Source organism: Pantherophis guttatus, chromosome 1, assembly GCF_059756535.1.
Source record: "Pantherophis guttatus breed Tessera chromosome 1, ASM5975653v1, whole genome shotgun sequence".
NCBI classification, from domain to species: Eukaryota; Metazoa; Chordata; class Lepidosauria; order Squamata; family Colubridae; genus Pantherophis; species Pantherophis guttatus.
In genome coordinates, this window is record NC_142063.1 from 308,143,890 (window position 1) to 308,169,401 (window position 25,512).

The window sequence follows — 25,512 nt, forward strand, 5'->3', positions numbered from 1 at the left end:
GTAGCAGCAGTCTCCTGTTGTCTTTCAGAAGTCTGTAAATTGTGTCCAAAGCCTTTGATATTTTATCTATTTTAATGTTATGGATATATTGTTTAATATATATATATATATATATATATATATATATATATATATATATATATATATATATATATATATATATTAGTTTAGTATTGTCCATCTTTAATTTGAAGAAGTTTGATTTTCAACATTTGCATGTGTTTAAAAAAAGACTTCATGAACTGTAGCTTGTTTTGTCGTCTAAATCTGACAAATTGTCGTTAGTCTTGAGTGTAGAATACTTTAAATAAGTCAATTTCAGATGATGGACCATATAACTAGATGATTCAGAAAACATAATTCAGTTTAATCATGATTTAGAGATCAAATATAATAGTTAACCATAGTTAATATCAAGAGCCATTGGTGCAGTGGTTAAGGCATTAGGCTAGAAACCAGGAAACTCTTCAGTTCTAGTTCTGCCTTAGGCACAAAACTAGCTGTGTGATCTTGAGCCAGTTACTTTCAGGTCTAGGAAGCAGGCAATGGCAAATCACTTCTGCAATCTTGTTGGGAAAACTGCAGGGATTTGTTCAGCCAGGAATCAACACTGACTCAAAAGACAGCAAAAAAAAAAAAAAAAGTTTAATTTAAATTAGACGAGATAGCTACTGATCTCCTTGCAGCCATGCCAAAGGAGAAGAGGGGTGCACATGAGCCAGAGAATTGCCTTGACTCATTCTTGTCATGGTAAATCATAGGTTATTACACTGTTTGAATACAGCTTTAGCATGAATTGCAGTTATATGGCTCTCCAGGCATTCCAGAAACTAGAGATTAGATGTAAAAATTAGCAGGCTGGAAATTCAGGTATTTGGCTTTTCATTTCATACTTGGCTAACATTTTTACATATGTTAGTACGTAAAAATCGTAACTGCAAAGACAGCTTTAATACAGAAGCAATCTGAAGTTACTGTTTCATCTGGTATATGAATCAGGAACCATCTGCATGCAAAGCATGTGCTGAGTCATTGAGCCATGGCTCTTTCCACAGCATAGATTTCACAGGAGGCCATTAGTATCTTGCATACAGCCCTGAGTTTTCCTCCTGCTTCCCCCACCCCTTGGCCCAGTTATGAGGAGTATTTCAAATATAACAGATCTGTTAGATTGATCAGATGTACTCAAGAAGCATTTTTTTTGCATTAAATATCAGGGGTACAACATATTCAGATTCAGATTCAGAGTTCACACTACATTAATATCTTTTCTTCCTCCAACCTGTCACATGGTATAACAAAAAGACAGCTAAGAAGGTGCAATCTTCATAATTTCTGGTCAGTTAAAATTTGATTCAGAAAGTTCTAGAATGTAAATGAATCTTCAAGCAAACAGTGGGGTGATTTATTCATCAATTTTGGTACAGCAATTTTGGCCATAGGTCAAGTCTTTTAAAGGCTCTGGAGTTGGTCTAAATTGCACTGTTTATATCACCTTACACACTGACCCTCAGTGCAATAATTCCTTAACCCTAACCCTAACCCTTTTTCTTTCCATTCTTGCTGCAGGGATTTCACATTTACACCAGCTTTGCTTCTTCAGAATTTTTGCATAATTTGGGGACATACCAAATCTGTGTCTAAGCAAGTGTATCAGATTAATCATTTAAAAAAAAAAAAACCAGTGTTATAGTCAAAGTCAATTGTACATGATGGTCAAATGTATTATCACTGAAGGTAATTTGTTTAAATAATATTCTGTGTTAAATTGTTTTCTCTTTCTTTTTTTCTTTTTCTTTTCTTTTTCTTTTTTTGTCTCTCTTTTTCCACCACTCACTCAGAATCCCTCACAGACACACAGTGTTAACAGTTAGAGCTGATTCATTATATATGATGCAACTGAACACCCAAGCTTATAAAAATAACCGGAGATCTGTTATTATGTTGCTGCTATCATATTAGTTCAGTTACTGAAATGAAATGTAGCCCAAAGCATATATACTTGCATATAAAATAGCTTCCTAGGATAGATTGTGGGGGGGGGATTCCTTCCAGTTCTTTTTAACTACAAAATTAAAACGTGGAATCTCACTCTAGATGAGAAAATAGTTGCTACTCCAGACATGATTTTCATAGTTTTCAAAACAGTGGTCACCTTCCATTTTATTTTTCTGACATGGTATCTGAATTTCGATAGCATGAATTTTAGAAAGATTGGCTTGGCCAGATGACATCACATTAATTTCCCTAGTATAGAATTGGACTGTTAGACATAATAAGTCTGAATTATTATTCACATCATAGGAAGTTTTCTTATACTCAGTCTAATTACAGTCTGTCTGTGAGCCTTACTACTGTATTGTTAATGTACAGGTAGTCCTTGATTTACAACAGTTCATTTAGTGGCTGTTGAAAGTTACAATGGCACTGAAAAAAGGAATTTATGACTGTTTTTCACACTTACGACCATTGCATCATCCCCATGGTCAGGTGATCAAAATTTGGATGCTTGACAATTGACTCATATTTATGATAGTTGCAGTGTTCCAGGGTCATGTGATCAGCTTTTGTGACCTTCTGACTAGCAAAGATAATGGAGAAGACAGATTGAACTGCAGTGATTCACTTAACAACTGTGGCAAGAAAAATTGTAAAATGAGGCAAAACTCACTTAACAAATGTTTCATTTAGCAAGAGAAATTTTAAGCTCAATTGTGGTTGTAACTCGAGGACTACCTGTACTTAAAAAGCCATCTTTCGGAAACTTGACACCTTGTTAATTTATACTTTCAGTTTTACTTTACTTTTTAAAATTTTCCTTTGGGAAAATTGTAAGAAAAAAGTAAAAAATAAAGTCTTACACAAACAATTTTTTGCTATTTAATATTCCTGTAGCAGAGAAAATGGCAGCAAAAGCAGTTTGTTAGCAAAACTTAAGACCGTTACTGAAGGATCTCAGGTGATAAAGGGCAAGACAGTAGAGTCAGAAAAGAGATGGAGCATCTGGTCTTACAGATTATAGGTAGAGGCTAAGGAGAAATATAGTTATAGTAATTTGTTCTGGTGATCACTGGAAGCTTTGTCAAAAACCCATAAAATTAGTCAATGTGGCCTAGTGGTGCTATATATCCTTCAGTTGGTACTGAATAGGCATGAAATTGATTAAGTGCTAGGCTCTTACAATCCATAATAAAGGGACAGTATGAATCAAGGTATTATCTTTGTGTTCTGTAACACAGGGATCTCAAATCAGTATTTCAATTATTATATTTGGACTCTGTCTTCCATTTAAAACCTAGTGATATTCCCTTGTATTTTATAGCGGCAGAGATTTTCACTGCCATCCAATGTGCTCCATAATTATTCAAAAGTATTGAAGAAGTGGCATTTGTAATGAGACAGTGATAGTAGAAATGTGAACATAGAGTACTATGACTATGGTTTGGCAAAGTAACAGTTATATGAAGGCTAAACTAAGGAGAAATTTCCTGATTGTGAGAGCTGTTAAACAAGGGAATAGCCTGCTTCCTGAAGTTAAGGATGATGGAGGTTTTCAAGAAAAGATTGGACAGCCATTTGTCCAGGACGGTATGAGAATTCCTGCAAAAGGCATTGGGTTCGGCTAGAGCCGTGATGGTAAACATATGGCACGCGTGCCAGAAGTGGCACGCAGTGCCCTTTTTGTGGACACGCAAGCCAGTGCCCCAGTTCAGCTTTGCTGTGCATACGTGCACGCCTCCCGCTGGCCAGCTGGTCTTTGGGTCTCTGCCACACATGCACGGGGGGACGGGGTCCATGCGGGATGCATGCACATGTTCAGGGAGTGGGCACATGCGTGGGAGCCACACACTTATTGCATTTTGGAGGTTCGGGTGCTTGCTTGCTTTGGGCACTCAGTCCAGAAAAGGTTAGCCATCACTGGACTAGAGAAGCTTGAAGATCCTTTCTAAACCTATGGGTCTATGATCATATGACTATAATCATAGTCATATGTAGTCTTCTGCAACATATTTTTAATAAACTCTAGCCGCTATGCTTTCCTGTAGCACAGAAAATGTGAGAATTCAGAAGTAAAGGATTATGTAATGTTTGATGTGTTGAATGAATGTCATAACAAGGACAGTATACAACAATTAAGAGTCACTTCTGGCGAGATGGGCAGCATTCAAACAATCAAACAATTTGGATACATAAAGCCTTTATAGTAACAGTTGCTGTATGAGGGAGATGGGTATACTTTAAACATAAGTAAAATACATAAAGCAGAGGAACCCAACTTGTGTCTTGCTAATTTAATATAAAGTAGAATGCTGGAGATTTATCATTAGCAAAAGAAAGTAGGCTCCTTATATTTTCCCAGTTTCCCTCCCAGTAAATTTAGGATATAGTTTTGATTTCAGAGCTTCATCCAAATAGAAATTGCTGAGGAAGAAGTTTTAAGATGGCAGTGAATGCTATAATTTAACACCCCCACCCCCATATAAACATGTATTGATATTTTATATTAAACTCTGGATTTAATGGACTGGCTTATTGCCATCTGTTTTTTTTACTACCGGTTCTGTGGGTGTGGCTTAGTGGGCGTCGCAAGGGAAGGATACTACAAAATCCCCATTCCCTCCCCACTCCTGGGGGAAGGATATTGCAAAATCTCCATTCCCACCCCACTTTGGGCTCAGCCAGAGGTGGTATTTGCCAGTTCTCCGAACTGCTCAAAATTTCCGCTACCGGTTCTCCAGAACCTGTCAGAACCTGATGGATTTCACCCCTGCTGTAGTCCCACCCACAGTAACTCCTTGGGTCTGACCCTTTGCTACAGTTTTACTTTTGTATATTTTTCTTGTATGGGCTGCCCCATGAGCTGTGTTAATTAAGTGCTGTAAGTTAGATTGCCCTCTTTGTTAAGCATAAAGCAAAAGCTTGCTGCTCAATTGCAATCTCAAGTTCCCAACAGCCAGCTTTTTAAAAATCAGATTTCACACTACAATTTGTGTAACTAATGAAATGCCAAAGATAGCATCCATGGACACCTCTTACTTTGCCCCTTCTGTAGTTCTGTTTTGTGAATCTATTCATTGTCCCCTGAGCCTAAGTTAACTTTGTAACTTTAACTTTACTTTAACTTTAGTTGGGAAGAGCCCTTTTTGTCAGCAAAAATTAGCTTCCTCAGTCGTCTGTGTATTTTGAGCCTGTCAGGAAAGTGCCATTCCCAAGCCACTTTTAATGCCACAATTTGCATAAATAATAGTTAAGTGATGCCACAGATGGCATCTATTAACACCTCCTGCTCTCACCAAGCAAAGGAAGTAAGCAACTTCTTTTTGGTCAGCAAATTTTGCTAATGCTGCCTGCAGTATGAACAAGAAGAGCTATCAAGCACATTAAAAATAAGTGCAGAACTACGTAGATATTTACTTTCACAGAATTTCCAGAAAGGTAAAACCAATTCCTTTATTATACAGTAGTGCTTAAAAGTTTGTGAGTACTTTTGAATTTTCAATATTTTTACCTAAATATGATCTAATCATATTTTTACCAAATATGATCTAAATGTGATCGCTTTTCCACACAAGTCCTCTTAACTAAAGAGAACCCAATTAAACAAATGAATTGAAAACATACTTGTTTATTCATGTGGGAGAGATCACAATTTATGTTGTTTATGCAGAAACATGGTAAGTTCAAAATGATTCATAAACTTTTAAACTCCGCTGTATTTTATTATTTGTTAAATATATTTGCAGCCTATCTCGCCGTTTTTACTTTCGTTGCAAAGAAACTGTGTACTCAGTAGAGAGTAATATTTAAAATGTTATATTAAGACTAAGGTTGCCTCCAGAGGTACTTGGTTTGTGACTCCCAGAGCTGTTTTCTAGGATGAGCAAGGTCCCTGGGCAATTGCTTGCTGATCAGCACTGAGTGTACACTGAGTACACTTCAATGAAACAGAAGTCATAGATTCTGTTTACTCTGGTTTTAGGCCTAATTTGTAACAGAAACTGCCTTGCTTGGTTTTCATGTTGGATGACCTACCCTGGGAAAGGGACAAGAGGCGTATAACCTGATTCAGTGTCTTAGACATCTCTGTCCATACTGTTGACCATGGTTTCTTTTGGGACAGAAAAACCATTTAGGACAGAACCTTTCTAGTTCTGCTTTTGCTTGAATGGCCAGTTAGAGAAGAGGGTGCTGAAGGATTACTGATTTGCATTGTGACTATCCTTAGGCCTGTGATTATGTTTAAGACTGCATTATTTTTAACATCTACATGAAACCTATGTAGGAGGTTATCAAGGACAGGGGTGGAGTGTCACCAAATATGCAGGTGACACCCAGCTTTAGTTTTCCATTTCATCTAATGTAGATGAGACAGTAGAAGTTCTGAATCAGTACCTGGGCAGGGTAATGAGAGCTTATCAACTGAGATTCAATCCAAAGAAGATGGAAATAATCCTTTTTGTGAGTGGTTTGCCTATCCACGTAAGTAATGTTTATCCTGTTCCAAAAGTAGTTGTGCTTCACTTAAGGAACAGATATTGCCTCAGGAGCTTGGAGCGCCTTTTATCGGCTTAAGCTGATATACCAAGTGTGCCTCTAACAAAATAGAGTTTTATAACAATTGTTCATATTCTTAAATTTCCGTATTGACTATTGTAATGTATTATTATATTTGGGACTGTTTTAGGAAATGATCCTGAATCAGCTTCTTCAAAGCCTGGCAGTTAAACTGCTGACTAAAATTATTCAATACTAATCTCCATTGCACTTGCCATCTGAACTTCTCAGTCTACAGTAATTCAAAAATTCCACTATAATTATAATTAGCAGTAGTAGTACTAACAGCAGCAGCAGCAGCAGTAGTAATAGTTAGATTTTTCTACCATTTTTCTCCAGGAACCAACAGTTTATTTAAATGTCTTACACAAAATTAATCTTAGTTGCTTCTAGAACAGATGGGAGGCACAGAGGTCTAAACAATAAAATAAATAATAATAAATAACATTATGTGAAGCAATATTTTCTCCCATGTTTATGAATTAGGATACCCATAGCTTCATTTCAAGCAGAGAGAAAATCTTTTGATTGTGGTGCCTTGTTTGCGAACACTAGTGTTGTATTACTCTTTTTGAAATATTAGACAAAGGCCTTTTTTATTTTTATTTTCAGGTCTTTTAAAAGTCATTTTAATGGATTAGAATGTTAGTGTTCTAATTGCTATTTTATCACTGTGATTTCATGCTGTATTCATTATCATTATTGATGCTCAAAATAGACCTTACTGACATGATCGTTCTTTATAACTACCTCAGTAGATTAATTACAGTATATAAGAAACATGTAACGTCATACTTGTTTATTTATTTATTCTAATTTTATGCTATGCATCAAAAAGGCCTCTGCAGTGTAAAGTTAATTAAAGCCTACTATAAAAAGCAAACCTTTATAAATGTTTGTAAACATTTTATAAAATATATAAAATATTGTATAAACCATTTAAAAATACAAAATAGTATTTACAAATTAGATAAAAACAAGCATCAATAGTGTGAAAGTGCTTTGGACATTCCAACAAAAGAATCTGTGGATGCTGCAGCCAGGGAGGTGTGTTTACTTCTGCTTCCAGTTTTATTAATGAGAGTCTGTCTCTCTTTGTTGTGAGCAATCTATAACAAGTTAACAAGTGGAAGTACAAATACATTGCAATAGAAAGGCGATTGAATACCTGCCTTGACAAGTGCTTCTTTCAGAGTTGGATCTGGTAAAGAGCACTACCTAGAGTAGGGACTAGAGGTATTTGTAATAGGAGGATGTGACAATGTGTCCATAGTCTTGTTTTGTTTTACTTTACTTTTACTTTTACTTTTACTTTTACTTTTTTACTTTACTTTACTTTACTTTACTTTTTTATTTTATTTTTTTAAAAAAGGTCCTAGTGAGTCCTTGGCTCAACAATGCTGGGAATTGATGCGATCCCCTGCTATTCCCCAAGAAGCTTACTTGAAAGCTTCAGTGAGGTCTCTGAAATCAGAACTCTTAAAATATGTTTTAATTTTTGCCTTGAGATGTGTCTTTACATTTCCATGGAATTTTATTTTTATCTAGGATTTTTTACCTTCTATTTTTAGCTTTTGTATTTCTTTGCTACTTTTCCTGAGAAAGCTCAAGACAGGTTATAAATATCCTAAATAAATAAATCAGTTTATTCCCTTTCATGTCTGAATTGTAAGAAGGCATATTGTTTCGATAAAAGGACTATGGGACTGGGCTGCTGATTTGAACCCCAAGTATGTCTAGTGGTTTGATCCTGTTTCCAATGTTAATGCTTTAACCATGGAAGTTTATGCATTTGTAAGTTTTACGTAAGAATGATTTCAAGTCTCAGATTGATGAAATCTGGGAAAATATTATTAAAAATAAAATACTGTTTACTTAGACTTTTCAAAAAAAAATAATTATTTTTTCCTAAATATTCCTAAGCAAACACTAATGGTCTTGATATAAAAGAGAAATACTTGTTATGGATCAGTTAGTAGATAAAAGATATAATGCACAGAATAGAAATAAATAATTCTGAGAATGATTGTAGAAAGAAAGTTTGGGCTTGCTCTGGGGATTTCCATACGTATCTAGACAGTATGGAAAACAGTTCAAGCTTTGTCACATCTAGCTGGACTAGTGTTTCTCAACCTTAGCAACTTTAAAATGTATGGACTTCAACTCCCAAAATTCCCCAGCCAGCCACGCTGGGCGTTGAAGTCCACACATCTTAGAAACACTATACGTAACTATTCTGTATGATACACGTTACTGAATATGGCATTGTATTTTATTTATTTATAAAACAGAAAATACAATTTCAGCAATGATATAGTTGTGTCTTCACCATTATGCCTATACCATTAACCTATACCATTGTTTCAATGACTTTAATCTGAATACAAGTTGAATAGAAAACTATTATTTGAGAGTAGATCTATAGATTTAAAAATATAATTCAGCAATTGAAAATTACTTTATGGACTTCAGTTTTGTAAATTCAGGATTTTTTTTCCTAGAAGGTAAAAGATTATGTAAAACGGTGAACCTTATAGAAAGAAAAAAGCTCTAGCTTTCTTCAGTTGAATGTTGGTAATATATTTCACATTTTTGTATTTTGCAGGTTAGAAAACCTTTGAAAATTGGTCTGACAGAACAATCATGATGGGATTAAGGAATTCAACTGCCTTGCCTGGTGGTCTTCTCCTTTTAATTGTTGCATTTTTGATATGCCATGTGGACAAAGTACATACAGAACATCAACCTGAAGAAACCAATCATTCAGAAGAATGTTCTGGTACCTATTTCTGTAAGAAAGGTGTAATTTTGCCAATTTGGGAACCTCAAGATCCTTCATTTGGTGATAAAATAGCAAGAGCTACTGTATACTTTGTGGCCATGGTCTACATGTTTCTAGGAGTGTCTATTATAGCAGATCGTTTCATGTCATCCATAGAAGTTATTACTTCCCAAGAGAGAGAGATAACAATCAAGAAACCCAACGGTGAGACCAGCAAGACAACAGTAAGAGTTTGGAATGAAACTGTATCGAACTTAACATTGATGGCTTTGGGCTCTTCTGCACCTGAGATCCTCCTATCTGTCATTGAAGTGTGTGGCCATGGCTTCAAGGCAGGAGACCTTGGACCAAGCACTATTGTAGGAAGTGCTGCCTTTAATATGTTTGTCATTATAGCCATTTGTGTTTATGTTGTTCCTGATGGAGAAATCAGGAAGATTAAGCATCTTCGTGTGTTTTTTGTCACTGCAGCTTGGAGCATTTTTGCCTATACTTGGCTGTATTTAATTTTGTCAGTTATATCACCTGGAGTAGTAGAAGTCTGGGAAAGTTTACTCACTTTCTTCTTTTTTCCTATCTGTGTCGTGTTTGCATGGGTTGCTGATCGAAGGCTTTTATTCTACAAGTATGTCTACAAGAAGTACAGAGCTGGAAAGCAGAGAGGCATGATAATTGAACATGAGGGTGAAGGGCCGCAATCTAAGGCTGATATTGAAATGGATGGAAAGATAGTTAATTCCCATGTTGAAAGTTTCTTGGATGGCACTCTGGTCCTAGAGGTGGATGAGAAAGATCAAGATGATGAAGAAGCAAGGAGAGAAATGGCTAGAATCCTGAAGGAATTGAAACAGAAGCATCCAGACAAAGAGATTGAACAGCTAATAGAACTAGCTAATTATCAAGTTCTGAGTCAGCAACAAAAGAGTCGCGCCTTTTATCGCATTCAGGCTACTCGGTTAATGACTGGAGCTGGCAACATATTGAAGCGACATGCAGCTGACCAAGCACGAAAAGCAGTCAGCATGCATGAAGTCAACTGTGAAGTGGCAGACAATGACCCTGTCAGTAAGATCTATTTTGAGCAGAGCACCTACCAGTGCCTTGAGAACTGTGGCACAGTAGCTCTAACAATTGCCCGTAGAGGTGGTGATTTGACCAAAACAGTCTTGGTTGATTTCAGAACAGAAGATGGTACAGCCAATGCAGGGTCTGATTACGAGTTCACTGAAGGGACAGTGGTATTCAAGCCAGGTGAGACACAAAAAGAAATAAGAGTTGGTATAATTGATGATGACATATTTGAGGAAGATGAGAATTTCCTTGTTCACCTCAATAATGTGAAAGTGTCAGAACGATCTGAAGAAGGTGTTCTAGAGGGCAACCATGTTGCAACTGTGGCATGCCTGGGGTCACCTGCTACAGCCACGGTTACAATCTTTGACGATGATCATGCTGGCATATTTACTTTTGAGGAACCAGTCACTCATATAAGTGAGAGTGTGGGGACCATGGAAGTGAAAGTGCTACGGACATCTGGAGCTCGAGGAAATGTTATTGTGCCATACAAAACAATTGAAGGCACAGCCAAGGGAGGCGGAGAGGACTTCGAGGACACCTGTGGAGAGCTTGAATTTCAGAATGATGAGATTGTGTAAGTAGTGCTTAACCTTTGGGGGTTTATAAGTGTTTGTTTGCTTGTCTATCTGATAAAATATTCTATTTAGAGCATTTCATAATTAATGCTGTATCAAAAGCTGAAGACGCTTGTAGAGTGACATTACTTTAAAATATAGCTCAAAATGCTGTTGGACTGTCCTGAAGATTTTATGTGTGTCATGAAATAGTATGTATGTGAAAGAGTGAGTGCTATCAAAAAGAGTGAATTCTGAATGTGAATATAATCAAAAGCGTGTCTTGCATTGAAACTACTCCATGACCTCATCACCCTTTCAGAAATTCCAGTCATTATTAACTGAGAATAATAAAAAGCAGTACGGAAAATTGTAGTTTCCTTTTGTAAGCACAGACATATCACAGACATATCACATACCACAGACTCATCTCATAGTCAAGAAGGCCTTATATTCAGAACTAGTTTAGGATTTACAAAACAAAAACAAAAGACTATGACTAATAAATACAGATAGGTTGCAAGTTCAGAGAGAGTTGTCATTAGCCTTTGTGACATTATGAAACATTTATAGTTTGCACTTTGAAGTGAATGTTACCATGTGGGGGAAGGTCCAATTAGGCGAGGCAGCCAAGTTTGACAGTTTACAAATATGAAAGCAGTTAAAAAGGAAGCATTGCTGATAAGCATTTCCTGGCTGCTAGGAAACTTTTCTTCTCTCACTTTTTTTCCCATGTATGTAGGGAATCCATACACACAAATACACACATCTTTTTTTCAGCTGATACTTCCTAAAGAAAAAAATGCTAATGTGTAGTTTAAGTATTTGCTCAGGCAATGACAGCCAAAATCAAGTCTCCATTGATCATGAAACTTACTGGGTAACTGTGGGCCAGCCCAAACTATCTTACAGTATGTCTGATAACAGATAATGTTGTTAGAATAAAAAGGGCTGAAGTCCTATAGCCATTTCTTTGAGCAGAGGGAAGGATATATAGTTTTATATAGTTTTATATATCCTCATCCCAAAACTCACTTCAACAAAATGGCTGGACTATTTAAATTGATTCTGCTTGCTTGAAGCCTAACACGGGCAGCTCACAATCGCAACACCTAGTCTTAACACATGAAACATATGTGCTGAATCCAAGGACGTTTTGTATAATTCTATGCAACTGAGCCATATTAAGCCGTGAGTGAATAGGACCTCTCCCTCTCCCTTTCCCATGTATATATATATATATGTATGTGTATGTGTATCTGTATGTGTATGTGTATGTATATACATTCATAAAAACACACATACACACACACATACACACACAAATACATACACACACCACACAGCAATAAACTAAGCCTTTGATTTTCTTTCTGAATGCATAATGTGTCAGTGAAATATGTATAAGGGCAGTTGCAATAGGAAATTATGTAATATTTTAAAACATTACCCTTCCTGTATTCTTAACCTTGAATTGTGTGGAAAGAAATAAAAAGAGAAACAATCCTTTGTATTCTATAAAATACAAAGGAAAACCAACAATACCAGGATGTAAAATTTACATTATAAACAAATTAAAATAGATGTTTCTGCTGATTAAATAGAGTGCATATAAAATGCAGTCCGTGTATCATCACTGAGGAGTGTTAGAAAGGCAGAGCACCTTTGTAAGCACCAACCTTTGATCTTGGGACTTGTCAGCTGACTTAGTGAATCTCTGCTTCATTTTTTATTAAAGATGCATGACCTTTTATTAGATGTAAATGAAAAAATGTCCGCCAGTCTTTTTGAAAAGAAAAAGATACAGAGGAAATGAGACTAATAGTAATACTTTCCATAACTTTATGAAAGATTTGCTGCTGGCTATAAAAGAATGTAGATTACATTCATTAAAGGTATCACTGTGCTTGTAGTAGCTGAATGGGAAAATAGGAAAGAAAATTATATCCAAAATAATGAGGCATTTTAAGAGATTTTTGCACTGTTGGTATTCCTTTTTCTTTCCAATATTTGGCATATACAGTTCTTACAGCTATCATCATATAGAAAAATGAAGTTCCAAATTATTTTTTTGTCTGTATATCAATAATACATAAAAGAAAGCTTTCATTAATATTTGCGCTTGATTTAGCATGTTTACAAGACCACCACTGGAGTTTGATTACATTTTCAACATTTATTGGAAATTCCATTATACATTCTTGCCAATCTGTCTGGAGTCAAATACCATTAATATATATATTATCTTATTAAAACTGTTCTTTCAAACTGTAATTCAAAGTAAACTTTAAACCTTAATCCACGTATTTTCCTATTGATCTAACGTTATATTATAACCTAGGCTTTTTACCCATTTTATCATACAATCCTTAACATATTCATCTTCCAAGTTCATCCTAAGTAGTATTTTATAAACTTTAGAAATCAAGTGGTTATTCCCGAGTTTAAATTCCATTCAAATTCAGATTTGTCAGCTGCAAAAACAAAACTTTTTAATCAAGTTTAAACCTTTCAAATATTCTATGATTAAACCTATCACAGTTAAAGCCACCACTTACTAGTTGTTCCCTAGTTTTTACTTTAGGTTCTTCTTCTTCCAATAACAATAGGTCATGATATGTAATCCATTTGGATTCAATTAACATCTCTTTCCTGTATAGTAGTACTTCATGTGGTGAAATCCACATGATATCTTAGCGGAAGGTCTTCTTTTATACTTCACCCAGATACAACCATCAACTGCGTAATAAAATGATTCTTAAAATCTGTGTTAAACTTTATCTTATTATATCATAAATAAGCAAGCCACACAAATGTCAGATCAAAACCTTCAAGATTTAACAGCCTTCAATTCTCAGAGTCATCCAGTCTTTCAACCATACCAAACAACATGCAACATAATACAGTCTAAGATCAGGCAAACCAAGACCTCCACTTTCGCATTTTGTAGAAGTTTATATTTAATTCTTCATTTTTTTTTTCAGGTAAATTTAAATCTATCCTTCTGCCATAGTTTAAAGGAGAGGCCTTTAATCAAAATTAACACAGCACAGCACAGCACAGGACCTTGGAGGTCTTCTAATCCAGCTCCCTGCTCAAGCAGGAGAACCTATACAATCTCAGATAAGTGACTGTCCAGTCTCTTCTTAAAAACCTCCAGTGATGGAGCGCCCACAATTTCTGAGGGCAAGCTGTTCACTGTTAGGAAGTTCCTCCTTAATTCCAGGTTGTTTCTCTCTTTGATCGGTTTCCAACCATTATGTTTTGTCCTGCCCTCTGGTGCTTTGGAGAAAAATTTGACCCCCTCTTCTTTGTGGCAGCCCCTCAAATACTGAAATACTGCTATCATGTCACCCCTAATTCTTCTTTTCTCTAGACTAGCCAGACCCCAAATCTGCAGCCGTTCTTCATATGGTTTTGTCTCCAGGCCTTTGATTATCTTAGTTGCTCTTGTCTATAGTCTAAAAGAGAAATAGCATTCTGGGTAAAATAGTCATTTTAACAACAAAAATTTTTCCCATCAGTAGTTTTTTCCCATCTGCAAATCCAATTTTAACTGACTCCACATTTTAACATAGTTGTTTTTATACAATATAGCAGTAATCTTATTGTTGTTATGATTTTTCTTGTAATAAGAAACCAATTGTACATGATAAGCATCTGAACAACAAATGATTTCTCAGATAGGTCAGTGAATAGAATTCTTATAAAAAGGAAGGGGGTTTAAAAAGGACAGAGCTGCATGCTGGGTGAGCTTTAAGTCTAAAATTCTTAGACTTACATCCATAGAATGTATGGGGCCCAGCTCTTATGAATATGGTTTCTCTCAGTCTCTTACATTCATTTCACCGGAATCCAATTATATAAAAAGGTTGCCTCATTCTGTCTATGGATGATTCCCATCCATTATGATATGTTTTCTGTTTATTTTTTTCTCACAGCATATCAAACAAGTTCAGGGTAAACTTAAAGTCATTGTTTATGTTGGAGAAAAATATGTAATTTATTTTCTGATACATTCAGTAATATTCTGTGGGTAAGGAAACAGAGTGTACATATCAAGCAGCAAGGAGCTACAAATGTCTAAAATCATGATTGGTTACAAAGCCCAAAGACAAAAATATATACCTTGCTTTACCTGTCAATCACAAAACAATAACCTTCAGCTGGTTCTATCTGATGAAATTTCTCTTGAAGCTTAACTATTAACACAGAGTTGAAACTATGCCACGTGCTTGCTAATTAATGGTGTTATACTTAAAAGTCTAGCTGTCCTCAGGAACCCTATGCTTAAATATTAATATTAATATTCACATTACTTAAAATCTTCCACACACTAAAGTTTTTGAATGGACCAGTCTTCTAATATCTGCTGTTTTGCCAATTCCAAATATGGACATATGCTCCCTTTTAGTGGTTAAGGAACACACATAATAAAACTTAAAATTATGCACCAGGATTCAGTAATTGTGGTAACTTGTTTTCTTCTTTCATTTTTAAATTTTTCACCTGAATGTGAGAAGTTTCAATATTCCAATCAATCAGCTTTGTACACTTCTGAAATTGCTCATCAAGAATTTGACATGAGAAAGAGTAATATGTTTGAATCTTAAATGCTAATACTGCTCCAAATGGAAGAAGGAAATCTAATCTCATGGAAGGATAGGACCATTAATAAAGGTGGAAAACAGATTTCATCAATTCCATTTCCTATCCACTGTCTGCTTCCATAAGCAAGAGAATCTTTCAAAATAGCATTAGAGGGACGTCAAAGATGGAAGAAAAAATATTTAACAATAACCCTGACCTTCCCTTTTAAATAAAAACTTTCCTTGTATTTTCAGTCCCTCTGTGGTTTGATGGAGCCCTCCTGCTTATAGAAAAGCTACCCTGGATCCAAAGCACTATATCCATATCACTCCTGAATGATGGAGGTAGCAATAATGATATACAGTTATTTGTGTACTGCTTTTAAATAATGCTCTAAAGGCATACACTGTGTGCTAGTTTATGTTATAGGCCACTATTACTGCATCAAAATTGCAGCTGTAACGTTTTAACTATTTTTAAGAGTATAGCTGTTGAAGAAGAAAATTACTGATTACCTTTATATTATATGGCAGAAATAGTGATCAACCACACACAACAGGATTATGGTATTTTCCCATTTGAGTTATAATATTTATATTATATATCTTTTGAAACTAAATAAAATTATTTGCAAAAAGTTTAACTCATCTTTGAAATCCTGAAGAAACTTCCAGGAGATATGCTGGGGAGAATTATTTCATAGAATTTTGCCATTTCCCTGCCAGGCTCCACAACTTCATTGTGTATATGCATGTAAGATCTAGAATTTAGGTGCCGTTCTTGATATAACACAGACAAGTATACAATATGTCATGCTTTACAGCTTCTTGTGTTATCATACTGTCAACTTCGCAACTTCATTCAAAACAATGAAAAGTAACATTTATCATTCGGACATATTAAATTATTATTTACAATGTTCAGTGAAAAGATTTTAGTTATTCAACCTGTCTTTTCTTTTTTGTCCTTATATGGCTAAGAACTGTAATTGGCTTTTCAGTAGCCTGTCAGGCATGCTAACCGAAATGGGCCAGGGGGGAACAAATACATGAAGCCAAGGAGAAAACTAAATTTGATTATGTTTAGATTTCATTTCATTTCATTTATGTTTGATTAAATTAATTTGTTACATGGAATAAGATTATCCCCTTTTGTATCAGACTTTTATTTTCTAGTATATTAAAAAATGGATCAACTTTGAAGGGGCTCTGGGTTAGGGTTAGGCTGTTAAGGGCCGCCTGCAGAATCTTCAGTTAGAGATCTGTCTCGATCTAATTTGGTCACTGCATCTAATTTGGCCACTGCAGCCAAGTCCCCTATTCTGTCAAGCCAGGCTTTCTGGAAATGAAGTTTTGAATTAAATGGATTCTTCAGTATAATTTAAGGGAAAGAATATTGAATCAGGTAGCCACTGATATATTCCAAAAGTAAGAAAAGTAAAAGAAAAAAAAATGCATTGTAGAGAACAAGAATATTGTATAGTATATATATTTGCAATTTTAAATAAAGATGTTACTTTCTGTAGTGCCGATTTCAAAACTTACAAATGAAGTCATACTTCATGAAGTCATATTAATGAAGTTAATTAAGTCATACATTTTCACTGCATAGTATGGAATATCTGTCCTATATCAATTTGTGGCTTGTTACTATCCATTTTCTATCATTCATTAAAAATATAGTTCATTCTCTTTTCAGACACCTACCCACCCACCCACACAACATACACATAGTACTAAATCTAGCAAGTTTTTAAATTTTACTCTATTTTCTGTGTGGAGATTTTGCAGCAGCAGAGGGTTTTTATTTATTTTATTGTCATAATCCAAAAGATTGTGTGTGAGAGGGGAGAATATGAACAGCTGAAAAACTGGAGCAAATTTTATCTCAACTGAGTAAAAATTCCTGAAATCCTTCACATCTATAGTATATTTTAAATAGTATAATTGTACACATTAGTTCTGATTTAAAATTAGTCATGTGTAAATCAGATTGCTAGCTATTGATTTAAGCTATATTGATTCATCCTGTAAAGAATTACAAATTGAAACAGCTAGGGGAATATGTCCATATAAACATAAGGCCATGTAGCCCAACTTACTCTTTTAGCTTAATATATGTTTTTTGACTTTGTCTTTTTTGACCACATTATAATGGGTATTATTTTTTTGGATTATGAAAATAAAATAAATAAGAACCCTCTGCTGCTGCAAAATCTCCACACAGAAAAAAGAGTAAAATTAAAAAAAAACTTGCTAGATCTATTAGTACTGGCATCAGTAATCATACTGAAATGGTTGAGATGGCAACAGTTGCCATACAATCAAAGCCTCATCTCTTTTATTGTGTGGTTGTAGCTGCTGTTTCAACTATTTCACCACCTTCCCTCCATGGACACCCATAATAAGATGGCTTGCTTTATAAAAAAAAAACAGTCCTCAACTTACAATTGTGTCTTAACAACCACTTGAAGTTACTACAGACCCCCAAGCAACCTGGATTCAAAGTTCTGTCTTCATGTGATCACATTTTGGACATTCAGCAACCAGAAACCCATCCTGTAAATACAGGATCACATGATCATCATGATTTTTTATTATTTTTTGTCAGAAATCATTTATTTACAATTTGTAGACAATGTGTTCACTTAACAACCACAATGTTTGCTTAATGACCATGGTGACTTGTTTAACGGTTGCCACAAAAAAGTTATAAAATCGGGGCAGCCTCATGATGACTTGCTTAATGACTGCATGACTTATGACCGTAATTCCAGATTCAATTATGGTTGTAAGCCAAGGACTACCTGTAATGATATTTTGTTGGTAGCATGAAACATAAGGTTTTCTGTGTTACAATTAACTAAGGAAAAAGTATGTTTTTTTCTTAAATTCCATGTTCTTCCAAATGCTTATTCTTATTAATACCACACTAATCCCACCCCAGATATCCATTCCTTAATGGTTCAGAAACTGCTATGCAGTGTAAACCTGAGCAAGATTATCCAAGTCATCGAAGAACTAAGTCCTACCGTATTTCCCCGAAAATAAGACCTCTCTTATATTTTTGTGAACCCCAAAATAAGGGCTTGGCCTTATTATCAGGTTTTTTTTATTATTTTGGGGGTGGAGGAGGCAGCAAGCATGACCACCTCATGGCTGCTGCTGTGTTGTGCTGCTGTGGCAGTGCAACACAGCTGCTCGTCAGCTGTTCACTGGGGCAACCAAAAGTGGGAATCTCCCCGACGTTCTCGGCACTCGCCTGCCTCCCATCCAACCATCCATCCTCCTCGCCAACAAACTCCCACCCCACTCCTGCCTCTCCTTTCTTCTCAAAGCCTGCACCCGCCCGTCTCCCTTTTCCACTGTACCTGGCTCTTTATTGGGGTGGCTTGTGGGGTGGAGGAGAAGCAAGGTGCATGGAGTGTGACGGGGCTCGCTCCTCTTGCCGTCTCTTCTCCCCCCCCCTTGCCGGTTCCAGGGAGATGCGAGACACACATCTTACCTGCCTTGCAGCTCCGTCGCATGTCTCACTGTTGTCTGCAGGCAAACACTTGGTAGGGTTAAAAAAAACTTCTCACAAGTTCAATCAAACTTCTCGAACTTGTGGGCAGTTCTTTTTTACCCTACAATGTGTTTGCCTGCACACAACAGTGAGACGTGACGGAGCTGCAAGGCAGGTAAGACAGCTCCACGCACCCCAATGGTGCTTGCAATGGCCTGGCTGCTTCCCTTCCCCATCGTCTCTGTTGAGGGGGGGTGACAGTTGGGCAGGGGAGAACCAAGACGCATGGAATGTGACGGAGCTCCTCTTGTCATCTCTTCTTACCCCCCCCCTCACTGGGCATGGTAGGGCTTCCTGCCCCTGCCCATATTGGATACAATTTGGGGGTGGGGAGGGGTGGGGTCGGAGAGATACGAGACACACGTCTTACCTATTTTGCAGCTCCATCATGTGTCTCGCCGTTGTCTGCAGACAAACACATTGTAGGGTTAAAAAAATTTCTCGTGAGTTCAAACTTATCGAACTCACGAGAAGTTTTTTTTTTTAACCCTACTATGTGTTTGCCTGCAGACAATGGCGAGACATGCGACAGAGCTGCAAGGCAGGTAAAACACATCTCACGTCTCCCCAGCCCCACCCCTCCCCACCTGACAACCCCAAATTGCATCCAATTTGGACAGGGGCAGGAAGCCCTGCCATGCCCGGTGAGAGGGGGAGAATAGATGGCAAAAGAAGCAAGCTCTGTCTCACTCCACACATCTCGCTTCTCCCCCATCCCATCTGCCACCCCCCTTGATAAAGAGCTGGGTACTGTGGAAAAGGAAGCCAGGCGGGCGTAGGCTTTGGGCATCTCGGGCTGCCGGGAGTCGCCCGGCAGAGAGGCGGGAGTGGGGTGGGAGTTTTTTAAGCAGTTGCTTCCCCTTTGCTTTCTCTCCCAAAAGTGCTCCACGAGTACAGCCAGTTCTGCAGCAGGAGACTCGCACCTTGCACCGGCCTTCTGAAGTGTACTGTAGCAGCAGCTATCCACAATTTTTTAACCCTTATTTCGTCCTGACCTATGTAGATAGCTGCTGCTACAGTGTCTTTCAGAAGACTGGTGCGAGGCACATGGGGCGCATTGCTTGGCTTCCTGCTGCAGAAGTGGCCGCAATCGATGGTGCTTGCTGGAGGTGCCAGCCTGAGCAGCACCCATGAGGCAGCTGTTCCGTGGACAGAATTGCCTGCTGTGGCTGTCACCTTTAGGTAAGGAGGGTGTGAGGCATGTGGGGTGCATCACTTGGCCTCTGACTTCTTTTGCAGCCACAATTGGCTGCAAAAGCGGCTGTGCTTGCTGGAGGAGGCGGCCTGAGCAGCTCCCGCAAATCAGCTGTTTTGTGAATGGCTGCCGAAACGGCTCAGCTGATCTGATTTTAAGGGGCTGAGAAGCCCTAAGGTGACTGGGGAAGGGAAGGGCTGCCTCCTGTGCTGGCCACGCCCACCCCTTCACTAGGGCTTATTTTCGGGAGAGGGCGTATATTTATGCCCTCTGCCTTATTTTCAGGACATGTCATATTTTCAGGAAACACGATAATGTTAGATGATTCGGGAGGTATGTATAGGCATTTAGTCTTAATATTTCAACCTATAACAATTCAGTTTAATGTAATAATTAAAATTAAAATGGTATGCTGACATTTGATTGTCACTTGTTTTTCTCACTTTTTAAATTAGAGGGCAGAATTTTAATTTTAAAACATTTATATGATGGCGTTACTGGGTAATAATTGAAATCATTTATAGTTATAAACATCCTTGCACGCATTAAACAAACAGATAGCAGCCAATGATAAAGACTACATCAGCAGCCAAGTATTTAGAATACTCAACTGAGAGACATCATTTAGACAACATATTAAAAATTGCACATTCACATTGTTTCTTAAAAGGAAAAGTCCAGATTTTAGGAGATCACCTGCTTTTTACACTTGTCATTGTTTTAATGTAAATAGATTTATATATCATCAAAATATTACTAATTGAAAATAATACAAGAAAATTGTCTGTCTGTCTCTTTCTATCCCATTCAGGTTGCTTGAATTAGGAATGATTTTTTAATCTTGCCTTTTTTCATATACAACTCAACAGCAATGAACTCTTTTTTCCTATTTTCCCTACAACAATCCTGTGAAGTGGATTGGGTTGAGAGAGAATGACTAGTCCAAAGTTACCCAGCTGAGTCTTCATGCCCAAGGAAGGGTTAAACTCATAGCCTTTTGGTTTCTAAACCAGCACCTTAACTATCACACCAAACTGGCTTCCCCTTCATGAATCTTCTTCATGAATATTTTTCTTTTTACTTTTTTCAGATTAACTCACAGAACCTAAAATAGCTTAAAAATAGGTTTCAGACTTGCTAATTGAAATTTGTCTTTATCCATTACTCATTTCATTATTCTTCTTTTTAAAACCATTAAATCTTCTAAATCTACAGTAATATGTACCATTTTTTAAAAAATTAGTATTGTAATAAAATCTTCAAAGCACTTTTCAGGATTTCTACTTTCCTTGCACAAGACAGGATTTTTGTTTGTAAGCTTTTTAAAAGAAAGATTAATTTTCACAAGGAAGAAAAAGTGCCACTCAGAACTAAAATCAGATGGCTCGAGATAAGCTTGGTTGTGACTTCTACTTAGAGGATCCCATGTTGTCCTAAAATAAATTAAGATTCACTTTTTAAAATAAAAATACTGCTTTTGACAGCTGCAGCTCTATTTTATTCACTCTGGAACTGATAACAGAGTCATTACAGAAAGCCTGGAGGGATGTGAATCAAATGGAATTTATTTCTATTTTTGGTTTTATATACAGGAAGCAATTCTGTAGGAAGGGTCAAATTGAAACTCTATGTGGCTCTGATGGATACTGCAGAGCTTGGCTGTAAGCAATGGATTTTGTAGAGGAGCCAAAATCCAGAAGCAGAGGGGACAATAATGATCTAAGCTCCTACCGTGCCCCTAAAATTTAAACACCAAATTTGTCATCTCCATATTGTTCTTCTGCCACTCTAAACTGTTGTTTCAACTGGCAGTTTATCACTCATTTCATAACACTACTGTAGAAGTAGTGCATGCATATCTTCTGCGTAGTTGAAACCCCGCTCCAGGTGCTGATTAGGTAGCAAAATCAGTGCTGATGGCTGTCTGACTATATTAATTATACTTGCTCTCTTGACAGTGCTGACATAGCACGCAGAAGTGACTTACTCTGTGCCATTGGTTTAATATCTGAACTGAGTCATTGTTTCTCCTTAGTATTATGTCTATGGAGATTCTCAAATCATCTAGGTCATGGTTGTCCCAAAGATGCTTTTCCAAAAGGCAACTGGACTTCCTTGGTTTTTTTTCTTTCTCAAAAATGTTTCACTTCTTACCCAAGAAGCCTCTTCTTGGAACTGAAGAAGCTTTTTGGATGAGAACTGAAATGTTTCAAGGAAAAAAAAAAAAGAAAATCTAGTTGCCTTTTAGCAAGGCACATTTGGGACATCCTTAACACTACGTCTACCAAGTAAGTACATATAGGATGTGAGCAGGGGTAGTATTCACTTACATTTGCTACTGGTTCGCAAATGCATGCGGCAGAGCATCAAAAACGGGACATGATGATGTCTGGGTGGGTGGGCGGAGCCTCTCACAGCCACCGCTACCGGTTCTCCGGAACTGGATAAAACCAGCTAAATACCACCACTGGTACCTATATAGGTACCTATATAGTACCTATATAGTCCTGAGATAACATTGAACACACTTGTGGCTGACCAAGTGATGCTGCCAAAGTTCTTTCTCAGTTTCCAGAGGCCGTCAGGGTCTGGGTGGGAAGGAACAGACTGAACCCTAGTAACACAGTGATTGTGGCTTTGGGGATCTCCCAGTACCATAGATCTTCTATCTTTAATTCTGGCATTTGCCCAGGAAGAACTGGTATACAATTTTGAGGCAACTGTGACCAGTTGTCTCGTCCCATTTGGATTGCTTCAATGCTTTCTACATGGGGTAGTTGACCACTTGGGAGCCACAACAAGTCCAGAATGTGGTAGCACAGGTAGTTATAATTGTGCTTTGGTATAGCCATGTTATACAGCTACTCCACAAGCTGCAATTGTTTCCAGCAGGCTTCCATTTGCAATTCAGGGTGTTGGTTGTCATATTTTAAGCCCTTCAGGACATAAGGCAGGGACCTTGTGGCTATTGCGTACCTTCTGTGTTGTGGCCCCTGTCCTGTAGCAGTGGGCACACCCCCACAAATCTGGATACCCTTGACTCCCTTGAAAGGCATCTAGCTAGCCTGTCTTACCTAGTTTTTCTCATAGACAGTGGACCAAGGCAGTAAATTAGCCCTGAGAAATATTTTAAGGACTTTTATGGACTTAATTATACTTGGTTTGCAGGTTTTTGTTTGTTTTTTGTTTTTTTGAGGTTTTCATCTAGTTCCAGATTTGAATTGAATTCCAACGTCATTTTGAATTGGATAGCCACATACATGGAATAATATGTACATACCTGTAGTTCTTACTTAATGACCAAAACGGGGCCTGGCTAATCTGTCACTAAACAACACTGAGCCATTAGGTGACATATCACATGACGATTGTTTGCAATTTTACTGCTGGCATCTCCATTGAATCTGCTTTTTGGAAGCTGGCTGCCAAGCACGCAAATGGTAAACATGCGGCCACAGGATGCTGTGACAGTTGTAAATGCCCACTAGTTGTAATTACTCATATCTCAATCACATAACGGTGGGGAAGCTGTAAATATGAGGACTGATCATAAAATTACTTTTTCAGTGTCAACGTAGCTTTGAATGGTAGCTAAACAGGGCAGTCATTAATCATGAAACTGTTGCATTGCAGCAGACGTGTGCCAAGTTGTTTCGGGATATGCAAAAGTAGCAGGCTGGTTTGCACACAGCTGTAATCTCTTGTTGCTGTGATCACTCTAATAAAGATGTTGATGAAAGTGAGTTAATGACAAAGATGTACAAGTGATGAAAATAAATAATTGAAACAATAAAAAGGTCTACATTCCAGTCTACACATGGGAAGATGACATGAAGATATCCAGGTAGCTGACTGAATAGGACTAGTTTAATATGCCTAAGCATACTTAACCTGCTGAGTAAAAGAGCCACTGTCTTCAGTGAGACTCACTACAGAGTAAATACAGTATATAGTGCTGCTGAGCAAGATTTCTGCAGCCTTTCTCTGTATGAGTATGTGTATATGTCTGTCAATATGTCCATTTGTTTTGCCCTGTTCATTCTTTGCCCTATTTTTTGTTTTAAGTACTCCATCCTGACTGCACTCAACTCACTTTTATGTTTCTCCTGACACACATAATAACTCTCTCTTCATATAACAAAGTGGGCAGAAGTATGCTCTTATGCTCTTGCATAGTACATTTTTACTTCTTTCAACAAGCTTTCATACCTAGCAACAATCCACATTCTATGTTTTCCTTTCAGGGAAATATAGTAAGTTAAGGGCAGAAAAACTGACAGATGTTATTGCAATGTAGCAACTTTGGCGGTCTTACTCTAGCTAGGATCCATCATTTGCCAAGCTCTGTGGGATACATTGAGAAGTTAAGGATAATTTTTTAAATCAAGTGTAAAACTATATTCTCTGATCATTGTACCACAGAAGAACCTTGGCAGGCACAGCTTCTTTTGTCCAATAGTGTTAATCTTATAAAATGGGGTTAGAGCACAGTTGTGGAAGCACTGTGGGACAAGATTCTGACTCCAAAATTTCTGGAGGATGGAGAAAGCTGTTAGTAATGTGACAACAGTGCAAGAAAGATCATTGCTGCATTTTTAGCCTGTTTCTTGTCTCTTTTTTTAAAAAAAATAGAAATAAGTATGGGAGACTTCCAAGGGGTAATATTTATTTATTTATTTATTTATTTATTTATTTATTTACTTACTTACTTACTTACTTACTTACTTACTTACTTACTTACTGGTTCGATTTATATGTCGCCCTTTTCCGGAGACTCAGGGCACCTTACAATGCATTAAGCAATATACTTCCCATACTCAATTTTAACATCCCACCTTCCAATAAAATTTGAAATTGACCCCCAACAGAGCAACTTTGGCTGATTTTTAAATATTTTATTTGGATTTGGGATAGGATTGGGATTGGGAGACTCTGGGAGATAATTTCTTCCATGCTGAGTCTTTTTTTTTTTTAATTAAGGTTTTATAAGTTAAACAAAAACATGTAACAAAAATACATACAGACAGGAATACATTAAGACAACACAAAAGAGGAAAAAGAACAAAAAAACAAAAACAAACCAACACTAACTCAGTCCACGGACTGACTTCTGGAAGCTGTTGCATCAGTGGTTGTTTTCTATTTCACCTGTTTTTCACTGTACATATTTATATTTACTTATTTACACCTTTATG

At 37.1% G+C, this 25,512-nt stretch overlaps 1 protein-coding gene across 6 annotated transcripts in view; it reads left to right on the plus strand.

Moving 5' to 3' along the window:
- The window catches only part of SLC8A1 (solute carrier family 8 member A1), a 287,632-nt gene that overhangs the window by 46,427 nt on the left and 215,693 nt on the right, over positions 1-25,512 (plus strand). For all 6 annotated transcript variants that reach the window (XM_034427508.3, XM_034427507.3, XM_034427511.2 and 3 more), the window contains exon 2: positions 9,161-10,988. In XM_034427508.3, coding sequence (XP_034283399.1) covers positions 9,199-10,988 — 1,790 coding nt within the window. In that variant the 5' untranslated portion in view covers positions 9,161-9,198. The remainder of the gene's footprint in view (positions 1-9,160; positions 10,989-25,512) is intronic.